The sequence below is a fragment of the Megalops cyprinoides genome, chromosome 18 (assembly GCF_013368585.1).
Source record: "Megalops cyprinoides isolate fMegCyp1 chromosome 18, fMegCyp1.pri, whole genome shotgun sequence".
In the NCBI taxonomy this organism is placed as follows: domain Eukaryota; kingdom Metazoa; phylum Chordata; class Actinopteri; order Elopiformes; family Megalopidae; genus Megalops; species Megalops cyprinoides.
This window is the reverse complement of record NC_050600.1, coordinates 21,467,658-21,484,774: the sequence shown is the minus strand read 5'-3', so window position 1 is coordinate 21,484,774 and position 17,117 is coordinate 21,467,658. Positions and strand designations below refer to the sequence as shown.

General features: G+C 42.8%; 2 protein-coding genes across 2 annotated transcripts; both read left to right on the top strand.

Annotated features, from left to right (window-relative positions):
* The first annotated feature begins 1,115 nt into the window (after positions 1 to 1,115).
* On the top strand, positions 1,116 to 6,389 carry LOC118793662 (signal-transducing adaptor protein 1-like). The gene is made up of 10 exons (XM_036551891.1): positions 1,116 to 1,290; positions 1,826 to 1,897; positions 2,690 to 2,806; positions 3,253 to 3,309; positions 3,948 to 4,177; positions 4,387 to 4,518; positions 5,176 to 5,245; positions 5,511 to 5,613; positions 5,884 to 6,093; positions 6,280 to 6,389. Exons 1-10 carry the CDS (start codon positions 1,180 to 1,182, stop codon positions 6,387 to 6,389), a joined length of 1,212 nt encoding a protein of 403 aa, XP_036407784.1. The 5' UTR covers positions 1,116 to 1,179.
* A 3,321-nt stretch (positions 6,390 to 9,710) lies between these two features.
* On the top strand, positions 9,711 to 14,868 carry grhpra (glyoxylate reductase/hydroxypyruvate reductase a). Its single transcript, XM_036551414.1, has 10 exons — positions 9,711 to 9,757; positions 9,848 to 9,934; positions 10,703 to 10,833; positions 11,078 to 11,150; positions 11,356 to 11,472; positions 12,006 to 12,094; positions 12,266 to 12,367; positions 12,502 to 12,637; positions 12,718 to 12,848; positions 13,600 to 14,868. The coding sequence occupies exons 2-10, from the start codon at positions 9,849 to 9,851 to the stop codon at positions 13,719 to 13,721; spliced, it is 987 nt and encodes a 328-aa protein (XP_036407307.1). The 5' UTR covers positions 9,711 to 9,757; position 9,848; the 3' UTR covers positions 13,722 to 14,868.
* Positions 14,869 to 17,117: the final 2,249 nt, after the last annotated feature.

Below are 17,117 nucleotides of genomic sequence, written 5' to 3'. Positions count from 1 at the left end.
TGTGCATGTTAGGTTTGACTGAAATATGTGTAAGCACAATTGCGTAAAATTAGAGTTCGTGAGGTGCTCAGTCAGCAAAGGACTCGTCTCGAAACCCACAGTGGCTTATAATAATAATAATTTGGCTTTATTCTGCTGGGGTACAGGTCAGTGGGATCTCTTTATGTCGCCGCTCTCAGACACACTGTCAGTATGTCACTGCACGTTGGCTCAGACATATCCTCCAGCTGGCGCCCACTTCACTGTGGTGTGCTGCAGGGCTTGTGGAAAATACCCATCAGCTGCATGAAAGTACATGGGATGATGCATCTCGGTACAGCACTGTCGCACAACTCTAGAGTTGCTGTGGTGAGACAAGGCTAATGTTCAATTCCTAACTCCACAAGAGCACTGAAATACAAAAAAGGAAAAAGTATGGAAAAAATTGTAGGCTACGCAAGTCACACAGGATAAGAGTGTCTGCCTGGCAAATGTAATGTAACGCACACACACGCACACACACACACACACACACACACACACACACACACGCACGCACGCACGCACGCACACACACACACACACGCACGCACGCACGCACGCACACACACACACGCACAATAACTGATTAGCTGGAGGGCAGCTGCTACACCTGCCATGTTCACACATCTGCTGCAACATAATGTTCAGCTCTAGAGACACCTTCTGTGAGACTCCTCAGGGAAATTTTATATCTTTATAACTTTATAATGGCAGCAATTTTCTTTGCACGTCATCCAGTGCAATTGCCATATCCATTGACTGTGTTATGCAGTTGATAACGGGTTATCAAACTGAAAATTTGAGGATTACTGGCGTTCCAGAAACCCTGTGAGGTTTCTTAATACTCTGTGAATGGCATTGCAGACAGCCACGTTTTCAACTATTTCGATTGGATAACTGAAGTGGCACAACTTAAGTGTTCAAGCCTTTCACTTTAATAGTGCTGCGGTCCAAAATGCAAACAAGGTCAAGCGAGCGAGTGGGGTTTTCCCTCCTGTAAATCAATGTACTGTTTCCTCATTCCTGGTGCTACCTCACCTTATCAAATCAATTAGTGCAGTGGTTGCAAACAGAACTTAGGGAAGCTTAGAAAGAGAACTGCTTCTGTGTGTTTGTTGTACAGGTTATTTCGACCAGGACCAAATTAACCCAAGCGATATGACAGCCCTTAGTTCTACTTCTAGGGTGATCAGCAAGAGAAGAGAGAAAATAACCGCTCTGCCCCTCTACTACTCTGGATATTTACTAAAGAAGTACACGGGAGAGAAGGTAAACAGCAATGGGGTGAAAGGCAAATATAATACTGGAGTACTTTCACAGAGCATATTGTATGCGCTTAATAAGTATGGAATTGTTCCTTTGGGGTTCCTGAATAATAGTACTGAATATACTCAATGATAACCAACTACCATTCTGGTTTGTTTGGCTAAATATGGTTTTACAGAAAGGGTTGGCTAACCCTTACTGTAAAACCTGGTTTACAGAATGACTCAGTCAACCCTAGCTTCTTGATAAAAGGTCTCAACAGGATTTGTATTATTTAGTTCATTGTCTAAACTTATCTAATCTGAACTCTGAAGTCAAATAGTGGAGATTTGACTAAGTCCATTACCATTACCGTCTTGCAATAGCCCCAAGTGGATCCAATGATTAATAACCCATGTTTTTTTCTGGTCATTGAAAAAATATTTTCACGCTTATAGCTAAATTTCATGTCTGATTCTGCTAACTGAAAATGAATTCTCCTTTTGTTTACGTGAAAGCGAAACCAGTGATTATAATGACCCTGATTTGCCTTTTCCAGGATTTCAAGAGGTTTTTTGGAGAACTACGAGGATCTACAATCTTTCTGTACACAGATGACATGCAAGAAAAAGTAAGAGCTAACCACCTTGTGACATATACAGTATTATATGTATAACTACAAGAGTATTATATACTGCTTTCATTGATGCTGTCTTTTGAGCTTGAAACAGGGAGGCTACAAGTGTACCCACCCTTCTGCAGCTGATTCCCTTATACTTAACTATATCTAATGTGGTGACTCAGTATCATAATGTAAGATAGGTAAGACACCTTGAGCATATTACATTAAAATATACATAATATTACATAGCTAAGAGATTACATCATATTTAATCATTTGAACTACAAGGATACTATTGGGGATCATTTCATTGAGCTTGTCATGCCTTAAATTAGATGAAATGCACAGTGGTTACAAAGGCATACAAAACACATATGACGCAATTACTGATAATTTTTTTATCCATTGACAGCAACATTGTATGCTTCATGGATCCTCTTGTTTACAAGTGATTCTTTGTGTCATTTTTTTTTATAAAAGTCTATTACTATGATTTCTCTTAAAGAACAGGAATTGACCTTACGGTATATTTTTTTTCTCAAATGCCTTTGGTAACCACTGCTGGCTCGTTAAACTTTATGAATATTTGACACAATCCCATATTAATCTAGCCTTTTTTGCGGAAAAAAATGTTTGGCATCATAACCCCCACTTTTAGCATTGCATCTTTTGGAAAATAACAATTCAATTCCTGGTCTGGTTCACGACTCGGTATTCTGGAGCGCACTGCATGGTAACAGTGGGGGCCAGCTGAAAATGGACTGATTTGCACTTTTCTGTTCCTGTATTGTGGTCGGGCAGTATTCTGAGAAGGTGGAGCTCCAGAACTTGAAGGAGATGGTGGTGGACACAAGCAGAATCAGGCCTGGACCATCAGTCTATACTCTAACACTCCTTAAGGAAGAAATACAACTTAAGGTGAGGTCTTCCAAGGATGCCAAAAAAAAAATTAAAATCCACTTTCATCTCTGCTGCATGTTAGCTGGCCTGCTGTCATAATGCTTGAAGTCTTCCATTGCACATTTTTTTAACAGTATGTGAATTTCTGCTGCACAGAATGGAATATATATGAACTACAGAGGTTTATACTGTAGCCGTTCCCGACCTCTGGTGTTAGGTTGTTGGTTTAGCTTTTGCTGTATGTATTTTGGCTAGGGCAAAGCTACCAAGTTAACATTCAAACACAAGCTAATCTATCTCAGTTTTCACTCTGACGTTATTATTCAGATCACGTGGCCGGAAAGGTTTCCAGTTAAAAGCAAATAAGTGAACAATGAGGACCAGCTCCTACAGATTACAATGAAGACTATTTAAGAACCCTTTCCCCCTTAAACCTAGAATAAACTGTTTTTTTTTTTTCATAGATTGATAACCCAGATGCTGGAGAGGAGTGGAGAGGCTTTCTCATGACTGTTGCAACAGTAAGTTACCTAAAGGAAAAAACCTCTGAAAGCTGCCTTCTTGGAAAATTATTTGTTAAATGAGGAGCAAAGAGCCAATGTTTAGGTTCAGTGACGTTCATTACAGCATAACCAGTATGACAGTGACGTCTTTTTTCTGACAATAAGTTATGTTATCTATCATGAGCTTGTTTGTTTCACAGATGTACACCTTCACAGTCAGACACATAATTTCTGTCACACCTCCATTCATTTTCAGATATATCACCCTTTTAAAGTATCCATTGAGAATTTTGGTACAAACTGATATCCACCCACCATTGTGCAGATTCAGCAGAAAACCAGAAACTAATTTTTGCCTTTGAACACCAAAAACAACAGGATGTCGCGGTAATGAATAACTCTATTGCATTCAAGTGATCAAGTTCCTGTGCAGTCATCCATGTGGTTCTGTGGTTATTCATTTACGGTTATGGTTAAAATAAAACAGACAGGGCGCGCTTTCAGTCACGGCTGTCTGTGTTTCCAAGTGAACGAATGTGACCGTCAGTGAGAGTGTTTTCCATAAGCAGGGATCAGTCTGCATATCATGCATCATGCGGATGATGACGATGAAGACGAGGAGGAGAAGGAACATCGCTGTGTTTGTGAACTTCTAGCTCGAGTTACCCTGCAAGCTGCAGCTGCTCCCGGGCCAGATGCTGAGGCTGGAGGAGGTCCTGCAGCTCGAGCGTCAGAGGGCCGCCCAGTCCCCGAACCCTACCCCATCCCCATCACCAGGCCCTCCACCCTTCCCAAGTGACAGCGGGACCCTCAGGCTTCACCCCATCCTGCCCTCGCCCACAGTTCCCAACGACTCCTACGATGACGTCATCAGCGCCGTGCCCACGTGAGTTTCCATCTGCACTAGCATGAGTCTCGGTGTGGCATCTCACTTTTCACATCGCCCCTGTGTGGTGCGTGCATGTGTGACAGGTCGTTCTGCTGGGGTCTGCACGGCACCAAGTTCATTAGAGTTCGCTTCTGCTGTTACCTATAACACCAGAGGCTGGGCGTGTTTTGTGAAAGGCCTTTCTCTTTCTCTCCCTCTCTCCACAGCTGTTTCTTCTCAGTGTCCCGTCAGGAGGCAGAGCAGATGCTGACAGACAACCCTGAGTATGGCAGCATCATTCTGCGTCCTGCGGCTGACAATGTCAACTACGCCCTCACAATGAGACAGGTCTTTCCCAGGTCTGAGTGCCTGCGCTCTCTCTCACACGCACAGACACACCCACAGACAAAAGCAGGCACACACACACACACACACACACACACACACGTACACATACATGCACACAAAGATACCCTCACCAATCCATACACACACAGACCCCCACACCCATGTACACAAAGACATGGACGAACATACATATATACACATACAAAGCACTCATGCACATATACACACCCATACACATACATACACACATACACCCACACTCACACATACACAGACTCACACGCATGCACATAAACACACACTATCATATACACATGGACATACACACACACACATACCTAAGGACACAACACACACACACATGCATACATACATATGGACACTGACACATACTGTATATACACACACACAAATTCATACACATGGACATGGACTCACACACACACACACACACACACACACACACACACAAACACAGACTCATAAACACTCCTCTGTTACTGTTCTCCAGTTCCCCTGCAATAATTTGTTCTCCTATTTGTCATTGAGACTTATGAGCTCGGTCTTATAAGTAGTATTTTGGTACGCTCAGTACGTTGTGTTCCATTTTGCCATGATAAATTTTATTCAGTCGTACCAAATCATGCTATACCCTGTGTGTATTCCAGTGGTCCGGTTATGAAACACTACAAGGTACGATCAGGGAACCCTGGATTTATCATTGACCTTGAAGAGCCGGTTAGTGCCTATTTTACTGTTCTACATCTAAAGCCCCTGTGCATGCCAGCTGTGTTCTTTCTGACACATTTCACATGCTCTTAGGATTGTTATATTATTAAACAGACTCCACAGGAAGTATCAGTTGACATGCAATACCATTATGAATCGGCCTTGAACCGTAAAGGTAGTTAACTTATGGTGTACTCGGTACTTTGCTTAGGGTTTATTTTTCAAGTACCCACAGACTGAAGAAGCCCTCAGACGATTTTGTCTGTTTGGTTAGGTGATGGTACCCAGCCTCACAGCGGTTATGGACCATTTCTTGAAAGAGACAGCACACCGCCACCGGCCGTACACCGAACCCCAGCCCTATGACACTTGCATAGGTGAGGCAGCGTGCGCACAATAGTTTTCAAAGAAGTATGTATTCTCTCTCTCTTTTTACTTATTTTGCAACCGTATGTTTGGCTTGTCTGACTGCAGCCTCTGGAGGTGAGACAAATTCAATCATCCAATACACTTGCATGGCAGGCTACTATTAGATTTTTTTGGCTTTCTTTTAGCTATGTCTTGCTTATACACTGATTAACTTGCTGATTGTGTCTGTTTGAGCTTTTGAGGCAAAACTCAGGATGTGCTATATGTGTCTCTGATAGTGATACCACCTGACCTGCCCAGTGTGCCATCAAAACCACTGCAGTCATCGGAACCAAAGACCGTCCCGCGTGCTAGAGTGGCACCCATGATCCGCACCCAGCTGTCCCCACCCGACACGCCAAGCCCCCCGCTGCCCCTGAAGCCCACCGTGGAGGAGAACGAATACCTCAACCCAGACCTTGTTGAGCAAGGCAAACATCACAGCGGAGGTACGAGACGAAAGCGAGACAGGTGTGAGACATATGCAGTACATGCAAGGTATCTCTTGTGCACGTCATAGTGCAATTCTCACTTCTACACTGCAGATGCACGCTTGTGTGTTAGACGCCTATATCTGAAAATCAGAACACGTGGGAGCGCATTTCAGGGTCCTACTTTCCCTTGTCTGTCCCCAGAGTTGAAGTCCTTCAGCAAGGAGCTCCACCAGATTTTAGAGAAAAGGAAGGAGCAACTGGACACAGCTGGCGGAGGAAAAGTGGGGACGCTCAAAGTCACAGATATTTAATGTGCTGTACAGTCACCTCTGGCGATATGTAACGAGTGCATCACCTGTAATGAAATAGGGAAACACCATCATCTTAGAGGTAGTTTATCGCAGATGTATTCTGTTATCACTTTTGATCTATGCTGAGCGTATTGAAACTGCTGTAAAGGTTCAGGCTGTGAGCCAACAGGTGGAAGATGTGCAGCAATGAGAGAAACACCAAATAATGCAGGCAGAACCACATCCCTGTTTTGGACGCAGTAGGAGGTGTGTCTTTTATCTCAGTTCTCATATCCTGTTGTCTCAGTTTTCATGAATCGTGACTCATTCAACCTCAAAAGACAACATGGCTTATTATGGCTATGGCACTGTTTACTTGTAGATGGGGTAAAGGTTATGAGACCACAGCAGTGATTGGCGTATCTCTTACCTGGCTTTTATCAGCATAGAAATGAAGATCAAGGCTACGTATCCAAGTAATCTGGAAAGTGGAAATACACAAAAAGCAGGTGGCCGAGAATGAAACCCTAAGGAACAGTAAGATGCTTCTGTGTATGATGTCTAAACAAAAACAAAAAGATTACTGGAACAAAGCTCTGATCTGACCTAGCTGAAAGCTGTCCCAATGATGGTAGTTCTAGAAGTCAAGTGGTATGATTGACAGTTTCAAAGGCCTCACTAAGATTCAGCAGGATAGGGTGATGAAAGCCAGTATCAGTGGACGTTAGGTTACATTGTGCTTAGCAGATGCCCTTATCCACAGCAACCTACACATCTTAGAATTTTTGCATCCTATCCATTTGTACAGCTGGGTATTCACTGAGGAAATCTGGGGTAAATAACTTGTTCAAGGGTACAAGAACAGTGGTCCACCTGGGAATAAAATCTACAATCACTGGGTTACGAGCCCTGCTCCTTATTACTACCCCACCCTCCTGTAGAGGATTAGCATTTGCCAAATTAATACTAGCCACACTTTTTTTATTGTTTGATATGCAAATGTTATCTCTGTTTCCTTGTAATGACAACACTTACCATTAAATTATCAAATCTTTTGCTAGCATATGGCAGTTTTTATATCTCTCCCGAAGTGTGTCCAATGAAGAAGCCATTGATAGTGTTAATTAATAATAAATCAGGTATCAGTTATTACATACCTTTTACCTCAGAGGACCTTTTAAAGCAGCGGAGATAAAGGAGCCTGTGTATTGCCAGGGTCAAAGGCACACATCAGACTATACAGAAGCAATAAAAACTGGATCACAAGTTTCCTCGAAAATGGTTTCTCATTTTAAAATGCAGCATTTCACAGTAAAGCAGCTTTTGACTTTAATACAAAAAGATTTGCATGTTTTTTGTTATGTCTACTTCCCAAAACATGTTCAGATGTAGATAGCCTATCTGCAGTTATTGTGTTGTTCTTAAAAATACGGTTATGCCATTCCATGCTTTTCAACCAATTTAATATGGTCAACAATACATTGAAGGCAGTATTCATTTCTGATGTGGTTGCCCAGTCTCTTTTTCTGAGTATTTCTGAGTTTCTTTTTCTTTTCAAACAACCTGAAACCTTCATCCCCATTTTCTCAAATTGTTCATGTGAATTGATCACATCAGCTTCCATGCTGGCACTTTGATTCAACAAGTAAGAATAAGTAAAGTTATTGATTGTGTCACGGCACATAACAATGAAACATCAGTGATTCACCTAATAGTATTGGTTTATATCAATATGGATGTGGTTAATCAGTTTTGCAAATTTAAAAATGGTAGTTTCCATGTTAATGAAAGGAAATGTAAAGTATGGCACCCTTTTAGTAACATACCTTTCAATTCTAAACTGATATCAGGAAAAGTCCATATCTGGGCCAAGATTTACCATACACTGCATGGAATATAGTATAAACAGCTTCGTGTGCATGTTTCGTGTGCATAGTTCTGCCTGCAAATATTCACCTCAATCTGACAACTCAACTGGAAATGAGTTTCTACAAACAAAAAGATAGATAGGATATATTTCTTTGATTAGACAAACATTAATGAGGCTCTAGAAGTATGTGCCTGTATTTTAACAATGTGAATAGAGACTTTGTAGCACAGCGGGGTCTGTCCCTAGGCTTGGACATCTATAGTTATAAAGGTTTAAATGATGCCTCTCAACCAGAATGACTTGTGGAACAGCAGAGGATTCTAGCTCCTCATGCAGATCATGACATGGGGTATGTGTGTCTTAGCAGAATTAAAGCTGTAGTTGTCACCATTTTCATGAGCTATAGTGCCATCTAGTGGGTGGATGAAAACATAAAGGATTACCATGACCTGGCCAGGACAAGGACAAAACCTTCAGAGGACCAATGTCTTAGGTATACTGCATGCAGATCAGAGTCTGCATTGGAGTAAGACCAAGGCAGATCTAATTGTTCAAGACCATCACCAAGCCAAGACTGTGACTCCAAATCAGTGGTCTTTAAGTGGAGACTGACACTAAGATCTGGAAAACTGGCATACCTGCAAGCACTGTAATCTTAGCTGCAAAATCAGAAAACACCATAATGAATGTATTTTGTTTAAGTTAATATCCTTCATCCTGCATATAGGAGACTTTCCCAACTTATTTTCCTCTGTGCTAGATTACTACAACGTTGAATTCTGAAAATGAGATGTATTAATCTCACTGGCTCTTCCCATCAGTCAAGGAGGAACATGTTGAACTGGACCATCTGGTGCACTGCATTGTGGTCCACAGCATTCTGCTACAAACTGCAGTGATTGGGGAGAAAATGTGGTGCGAAGCCATTTTTATGTTGCCTCCAGCTTTCTGTCTTATACCTCCACTCATGAAATATACAGATCTAACGTGAGTACTGTAGTATGCTGATAATCATTATCCGGCTACTACCTATGACTGAGTCCGTCGGCTGATTTATGTTTGTGGTATCTGGCGCATTTGTTTCCTCGCTGAATGGCAAGAGTGTCGTGTGACTTCAACGAAAATCATATCTCTTATCACTTTGTATATACTGTTAAATATTGGTGTTTAAATAAAGGGCTTGGTGTAGATACCCAACAGTGCAACTTTTTCTGTATGTTCAGCACTCCGACCTTAAGAAACCTGTGTATCTAACGTCCGCTTCTGTATTGATCATTTGAATGTGGATGCGCTTCAATATTCAAAATATTCTCTCTGCTTTCATTTGTTTATCAATTTAAAATGGTGATACAGTACATCGAATATGCAGTGTTCGGTCATTGAAAGGGTTGTATCATAAATAAACACAAGGTGGCGCTCTGAACTCTGCTGAAAGGAGAATCAAATCGCCTTCATAATTTGGTCACGTTGCTCTGGCTCCTCCTACCTGCTTGGAGGCACATATCAGTAGCGACTTGAGGTGAGTCCCTTTTGGTAAAAGTCAGCTATTTTATTTATTTGCTCTCTTTGAATTTAATAGACAGTAAAGCGGTTTTATTAAAAAACGCAGGATGCAGGGCGCTCGGCAGCTCATGAAGGTGTTCGTGACCAGAAGGATCCCGCAGGAGGGGATGAGAATCCTGACACAGGCTGCAGAGTAAGGACGTTTACACTTCGCTGGTTTGCTCTTTCTTTTGCAGTCTGCTGTCCGTGCAATGCATTTTAATGTCTGTTAACTTCGTTCTTTTGCCGGTATTGCTCTGTTGGTGGTGTCAGTAATCGTCGCCTTTGTGAATTCGGGAAAAAAGACGCTTTTAGCTGTAGCTGTAGATATGCTAGGCTAGAGAAGCAAAGTGCTGTAAGGTAGTGACGACCAGTAATTAAAACTTCCAAGCACAATCAATGAAGTTTGATACAACCAGTCCAGAAAGGATACTGTCCGCACTGGTAAACAATGTGACATTTGCAGAACGTAATTATGTCACAGTACGATCGCCTAAGTATGTGCCTAGTCCTACTAAAAGCCAAAGTTCACAATCTTTACGGGTTCCCAGTGACCTTCCCCAAGTCACATGACCGTATTAGTTCTCACGGTGAAGTGCGTCTTCATAAAACCGGTTAAGGGAGAATATCGTGTCTGTACCAAGTTACTGTAGTTAATGCTGGGTGATTGCATCATTTCATCACAATTAACATCTTTAGATCTGTGTCATTATTCCACGAAATTACCCATTATTTTTTATGCATTGCTCACAGATTTAGAATGTTTCTTTTAAGTATTTCCCATTATATTGTCAGTGTCGTCGTTAACGGATGGCGATGGGTAATTCGGTGTCAATTTTGTATGCATTCTTAGCATTTAACGGTTAAATGGGTGTTTATCACGATGAAAAGAAGGGTTATAGACGTGCTCTCCCGTGGCCAGCCTCGACGTGTCGGTGTGGGACTCGGACGAGCCGGTGCCGCGGGCGGAGCTGCTGAAGCGCGTAGCGGGGATAAACGGCATGCTGTGTCTGCTGACGGACCGCATCGACGCTGAGGTGCTGGACGCCGCAGGTTTGCCTCAACACCGCTGTCAGTCAATCGTGGTTTAACAAAGAGCTGCAGTGGTACTTATGCATTTACTTTAGTTTTAGTCCAGAGAAATAAATACACAATTACCTGTTTTATCTCAATGGCGTGGGGGTTGTACAAAGTGCATTTTAATTCTTGCCATTGTGAAAGCTGATTTGTTGAATGTAGTTTTATTGGGTAAGTGCAGCAGAAAGTGTATATCTGTTTCTGTTTTTGTATTGTTTAGGGCCCAACTTGAAGGTGATCAGCACTCTGTCTGTGGGGTTTGATCACTTGGCCATAGATGAAATCAAGAAACGGTGAGCATCCACCTCACAGAACCAAAGTAATTCTGTAGACAGTGAAAAGAAAAGCTCTTAATTCAGGCATAACTTCCAAGGTTCGAAGAACGGTTAGTGATAGTGATACCAGTCAGTTTCTGTATGTTTTGCTCATACGCGTTGGGTTATTTTTTTGTCCCCATGTGTTCCACTTTGTCCTCTTTCTGTATCCTTCTCTGTGCAGTGGGATGCGAGTTGGGTACACACCAGACGTTCTGACCGATGCCACGGCCGAGCTGACGGTGGCCCTGCTGCTGGCCACCGCACGGCGGCTGCCCGAGGGTGTGATGGAGGTCAAGAGGTCAGCGCCCGAGACAGCCTGACGTTTCTTCATCTGACTACCCACTACCCACCAAAACAAGCAGACACTGGAATAACGTCTTCCCACACGAAGTTATTCTCATCACACTCTGGAACTGTTCAACCAGAGATGTGTCAACTGTAGCTCTGTTACTGCATGTTCACAGTGCAATAGTTGTACATATCCATCCATAGCCTGCACTCAGGTACACTGTATCTCGTGCTCATTGTGCAATAGCTGTATGCAACACAGTGCAATAGTTGTATGCAACCAATAGTTGTACAGACCCATAGCCTGCACTCCTGTACACTCCAACTTCTTGTGCAGTAGCTGTTCGTATTTATTTTTATATACCTCATTCACTTATTCTGTGTGTGTCCTCCACTGCCGTTGTTAGTATTTGTTGTTGTGTTGTTGTATGAAAGCACATGTAAAAGTATGTTTGGCCAATTAAGTCTGATTCTGATTCTGATGTCCTCTGCTCCCCTCTGTAACCGTTTACACCCCCTCCCTCATGTCTCTCTCTCTCTCAGTGGCGGGTGGAGCAGCTGGAAACCCCTGTGGATGTGTGGCTATGGTCTGTCAGGCAGTACTGTTGGTGTCATTGGACTCGGACGCATAGGTAACAGTGCCCAGTGAACTAAACAGACAGTCCTACCCGAAACTCTCTGCGCTCACATTCATGAATTCCCACGGCGTGCCCTTTGTCATATGTAAATATAATGTACCAACTGACCGGTTTGACTGATTGATTGATTGGTGGATTGACGTCTGGATATGGCTGAACCCTCAGGCCTGGCCATCGCCCACAGACTGAAGCCCTTCGGTGTGAAGAAGCTGCTGTACGCAGGAAGGGCCCCCAAGCCCCAGGCAGCAGAAGTGGAGGCAGAGTATGGTGAGCATAGGGTGTAGAGGAAGAGCATGGCAGGACACATAGGGGTGGGAAGTGTGGAAGTAGAAGGGGATAAGGGGGGGTTACTGATGGCTGACATCCTGGTTTGAGTCCCGGTTGTCTGGTGTCTTGCTCAGTGCCTTTGGACACACTGCTGACAGAGAGCGACTTCATCGTGGTGTCCTGCTCCTTGACCCCTGAGACCAAGGGGCTGTGTGACAAAGCTTTCTTCAGCAAGATGAAGAAAACAGCTGTCTTCATCAACACCAGCAGGTAACATACATGTCCAGCGCTGGCTCCCTCTCTCCCCGTCTTGTTTCCACTGATATTAACTCCTCTGACCTTGTGTCCAGGGGTCCAGTGGTGAACCAGGAGGACCTGTATGAGGCTCTGTCCAGCGGTCAGATCGCTGCTGCCGGGTTGGACGTCACTACACCCGAGCCCCTGCCCACTGACCACCCCCTGCTGACTCTGAAGAACTGTGGTAAGTCAGACTGGAATCCAACAGATGGGGAAAAAAAACACACAGAATGCTGTGTTTTATTGACTGTTTTATCTTATGTTTATTTTATTAGTTTCTCCTTAATGGGCACCCACAGCTGTTTTATTAAGAAAATATTAGCTAACTAACAGCTATGATTTCTATATACAGTACCAGTCAAAAGTTTGGCCACACCTGCTCATAGTTTTTCTTTATTTTTACAATTTTCCACATTTTAGAATAAAGACATCAAAACTAAATGGAATCATGCAGACCAAAAAAAACAGTTTTGTTAAACCATTGTACATTTTAGATTCTTCAAAGTAGTCAAACATTTTCTTCAATTTTTTGGAAATTCATACATACTGTAAATATCGACATCACTTTTTATATTTGTTTAAGAAACAAATTTCAAGCATTTAACCTTAAGTCTTTAGATCATTATGTCTTTTGAATGCATGTTTCCCATTATCTCAATGAGGTGTGTCCAGACTTTTGACTGGTACTGTATAATGGGAACAATTCAATAAGTATGAGAGAGTGAGCCCCAGGGAAAGTGAGTCAGGCATTCTAAGCATACACAAAGTTAGTGGCCTTTGCGAGGCTTACTCATACTCGTCCAACAAATACTTTCCCTTGGGTTTCATTCTTGTTGGAAGGCCATACAGCCTTGTACTTTTTGATCTGTAGTTTTCCTGTCTCTTGCACTGTGATGGACACCGGTACTGATGGCCTCTCCTGTGTCGTATCCCAGTTGTCCTGCCCCACATTGGCAGTGCCACCTACTCCACGCGTGGCACCATGGCGGAGCTGGCGGCCAACAACCTGCTGGCAGGGCTGAGGGGAACGGCCATGCCCAGCGAGCTCGCCCTCTAGCATCCCAGCCCCCACCCCAGGACGGCACTTCAGTGACCCCCACACTCCTCTCTGCTCAAGGATCTTAACAAGTACATGGCATTGTTTTTACCCCAGAAAATGAGGCGCAGGGTTAGATCGTTGTTTGGATGTACCAAGCGTTTACAAGTCTGCCTTTTAATGACTGTCAGCTTGCTTAATTTGTCCTAACGAGCGCGTTCCCCAGGCTTCATTTTGACATGCTTGTAGACTTACATCTGAAACCTATATTAATTGCGGACTCCATTTAGATGTTATTTCATAACTGGCAGGCTGACAGCAGCCCTAAGCGCTCTTTAATGTTTAGTTAATAGCTAAGGGTAGGTTGTTGCCAAAATGTGAACTCCAGATGAAGGGAAATGTGTTAAATGTTTAGATTGTTATAGACTTTGAGAATAGGAGGCAGGATTGTAAAACTGCATGTAACATCACAGAAACCTCACATAGCACTTAAAACACCACCATTCACCTGGCAGCACTGAAAGGCATGTCGTTGGAGGACCAGGGTGAAAACACTGTGCCAAGCATTTATTTAACATCCCTGTACAACACTCCGTAAATTTACTTAAATAATGTGCAAGTGCTGCCATGAGAACTGGGCCGAACTACAGCACTCTAGAAATAAAAATAACCTGATGGCCTTAACCCTCACCCTTACTCTGACTCAAGCACTGGTCTCACGTCTTTGATACCGCGTCTCGGATCTTCCCTGAACGGACCCCACCCCCTACATCACTCCCAGCACATGTGCGTTGGCCTTGCTCCAACATTCCTCGGACATCTCTGTCGACACAGGATGCTTCTAGCCCAGGGTCACGGCCTCTCCACCCGGGAGGGGGTCAGAGCAGGACACGGGCGTGAGGTTACGTCTGGCAGCGTCCTCTCAGCCGTGGATTTCACCTCCAGGCTCAGAGGCCATCGCTAGGAGGCATACTCCTTCAGCCCCCTCAGGCTGCAGAGACTCATGTTAGAAAACTGCACGCATCTCATGTTTCTTTGTTTCCTCTTGATCCCTGCCTGATCTCCACCTCCACAGCTGTGATCCGGTGCAGATGTGTGAATGTTAATGTCAGTAAAAAGTCAGTTCAACCTGCCATCTGTGTCACTCTCTCCAGTTCATTTGATGTGGGATGGGAAGAAGCTGCAATCAACCACTGCAAATGAACAAGCGCTGTAGTTTTTAAACTTTATTTCAGCTTAGACAACAAATGAAATATAATACACATAGTTTTTTGCATTATTTAGTTCCTTTTCTACAAAGAAGTAAACATTTAAAATCCTCTATGAGTTACACAACACTTAGTGTATGCAAGAGACAGCATTCTATATTCTTCACTTTTGGCATTTCATACCTCCAGCTTCAGAAGCCCAGAGATTTGTAAGGCAATAACTTTCCTTTTCATAAGTATTGTCAAATTCACAAATTTTAAATCGGTTTTCTTCAGGACGGCTTGAAGCCGTATTTCTACACTACGCTTGTGTAAATCTGTCAGGTAGTGCACTCCAACGTCTACACGCTCCAATAGCCATGTCGACAAAATCCCAAAACATTTAAAAAAAAAAAAAAAATTAAAACATAAATAAAATAACACAGTACATATGTACTGTTAAATAACGGTTACTGATTTTTTGCACTATGTCAAGGTTTTTGTACAGGAAAGCACAGTGTTGATGCTGGAAGCCATATTTCTGGCACTTTTAGCCAGGGTTGCCCCACCCCCTTCAACACCTGATGTAGTCCCCGAATTTATAAAACTAGATCCATGTGAATTGAGAATCCAATTATGGTAAGAATCAACCACTTATATGTGACTAAAGAATGAACCTCTAAAACTTCAACTCAAGTTTACTCTTCTTCAAATAGTCCTTCAAAGGAGGTGTTACACCCAGGGTTTAGAGGGGTAACGGGTAAAAACAGTGTCTAGAGGCATCAGGCAGCCAAGAGCTTGGCTGGGACACAACAGGAGAAGACAGTGGCAACATGGGGGATAAAAAAACACTTTCCACCGACCTTATGGAAAACGTAAGTAAAACAGTAGTTCTGAAAAGCAACAGGAACAAGAACAGGCACAACAATATTCATGGGTCTCGACCCGGTTTCACGAAGAGGGACCCGACGGCGCTTTGCTAGCAAAACACTGTCTTGTTTCACTTGCATCAAACACGATTTGGCTTGGTGGAGGGTAAGACACAGACCTTCAATGACACACAGCAGTTCATAAGGTAGCTTATATCAAATACAATAATTAAAGTAGTTCAGATACATTCAGTTTTTCAGGTTTCTGTTGAAGACCCTTTTCTCAAAAAAATTCCCCTATGAATGTACATGATCTGCAACAAAGTCAAAGTCCAACGGAACACACACACACACACTGATAAATTTCCATGTGCTGGGCAAAAGGTAGATATGCAGATAAAGGAGTAGCACCTACACTGCTGTAGCTCCTGAACACTTTATTGCATGGTGAAACAAAAGTTTGTGAAGCACAATGTTGTCAAACTATACGGAGACTGCACAGGCTGAAACATTGGTTCACTGTGCAATAATAATATATGGGAGCTACACCAGGTAATGACGGTCCTTTATCAGCTCCTTGCGCAACGGGCTGAAACTGGGCTGAATCTACTCGGCTTTAAGGGTATGACAAAAATAACCATGAGACAGAGACGTCTGGAAAGAAAGGTTCCATTTAGTTTTCTCAGGGCTGTCTGCTGTATTCTTAGACATTAAAGAAGGGGAGATGTCTGCTACGCAGTGTTTTCACATCAACCTTACTGCCCCACTCTCTGGGATTGCACCTCCATAACAGTCTTGTGTTGTCTAATATTTGTTAAGATTTATCATTTCACACCTTCTTTTGAACTCACAGATTGGACATGTTACATTAACAGTTCAGCGACTACGTTAAAGTCTTTGTAAACTACTGCTTTTAAGTTTACTTGGCCAACTACGGCAAACTCTGGTTGTCACACGGGAGTACTGAGTACAATTAATTAACTGTTGTTCAGTCAAGTAATGGGGAAACCAGTTTGGAGGAAAAACTGAGAATCATGGAGACCAGCGCAGTGACCTCACTTCCTGATCACCTGACCAGGACTGACAGAATCCCATCAACATTAGTAAAACTAGAATTTAAACCACTCTTTCAACACTTCCTAGTGCTGTGGGTGTTTTTTGGTGTTAGGAAAAAAAAAATGAGTTAAGCTTGTGGTCTACCAATTACAACACTAAAATAAAACACTGTTAACAAAAAAAGCAAATACACACAAAACGATAACTTCACCATGGTGATGTGTTTCTTTTTTTCTTGAACAGAAACCAAAGGAAAATTCAGACGACCGTTAAATGTTCAGTATTTACACTAATACCAGGTGCAC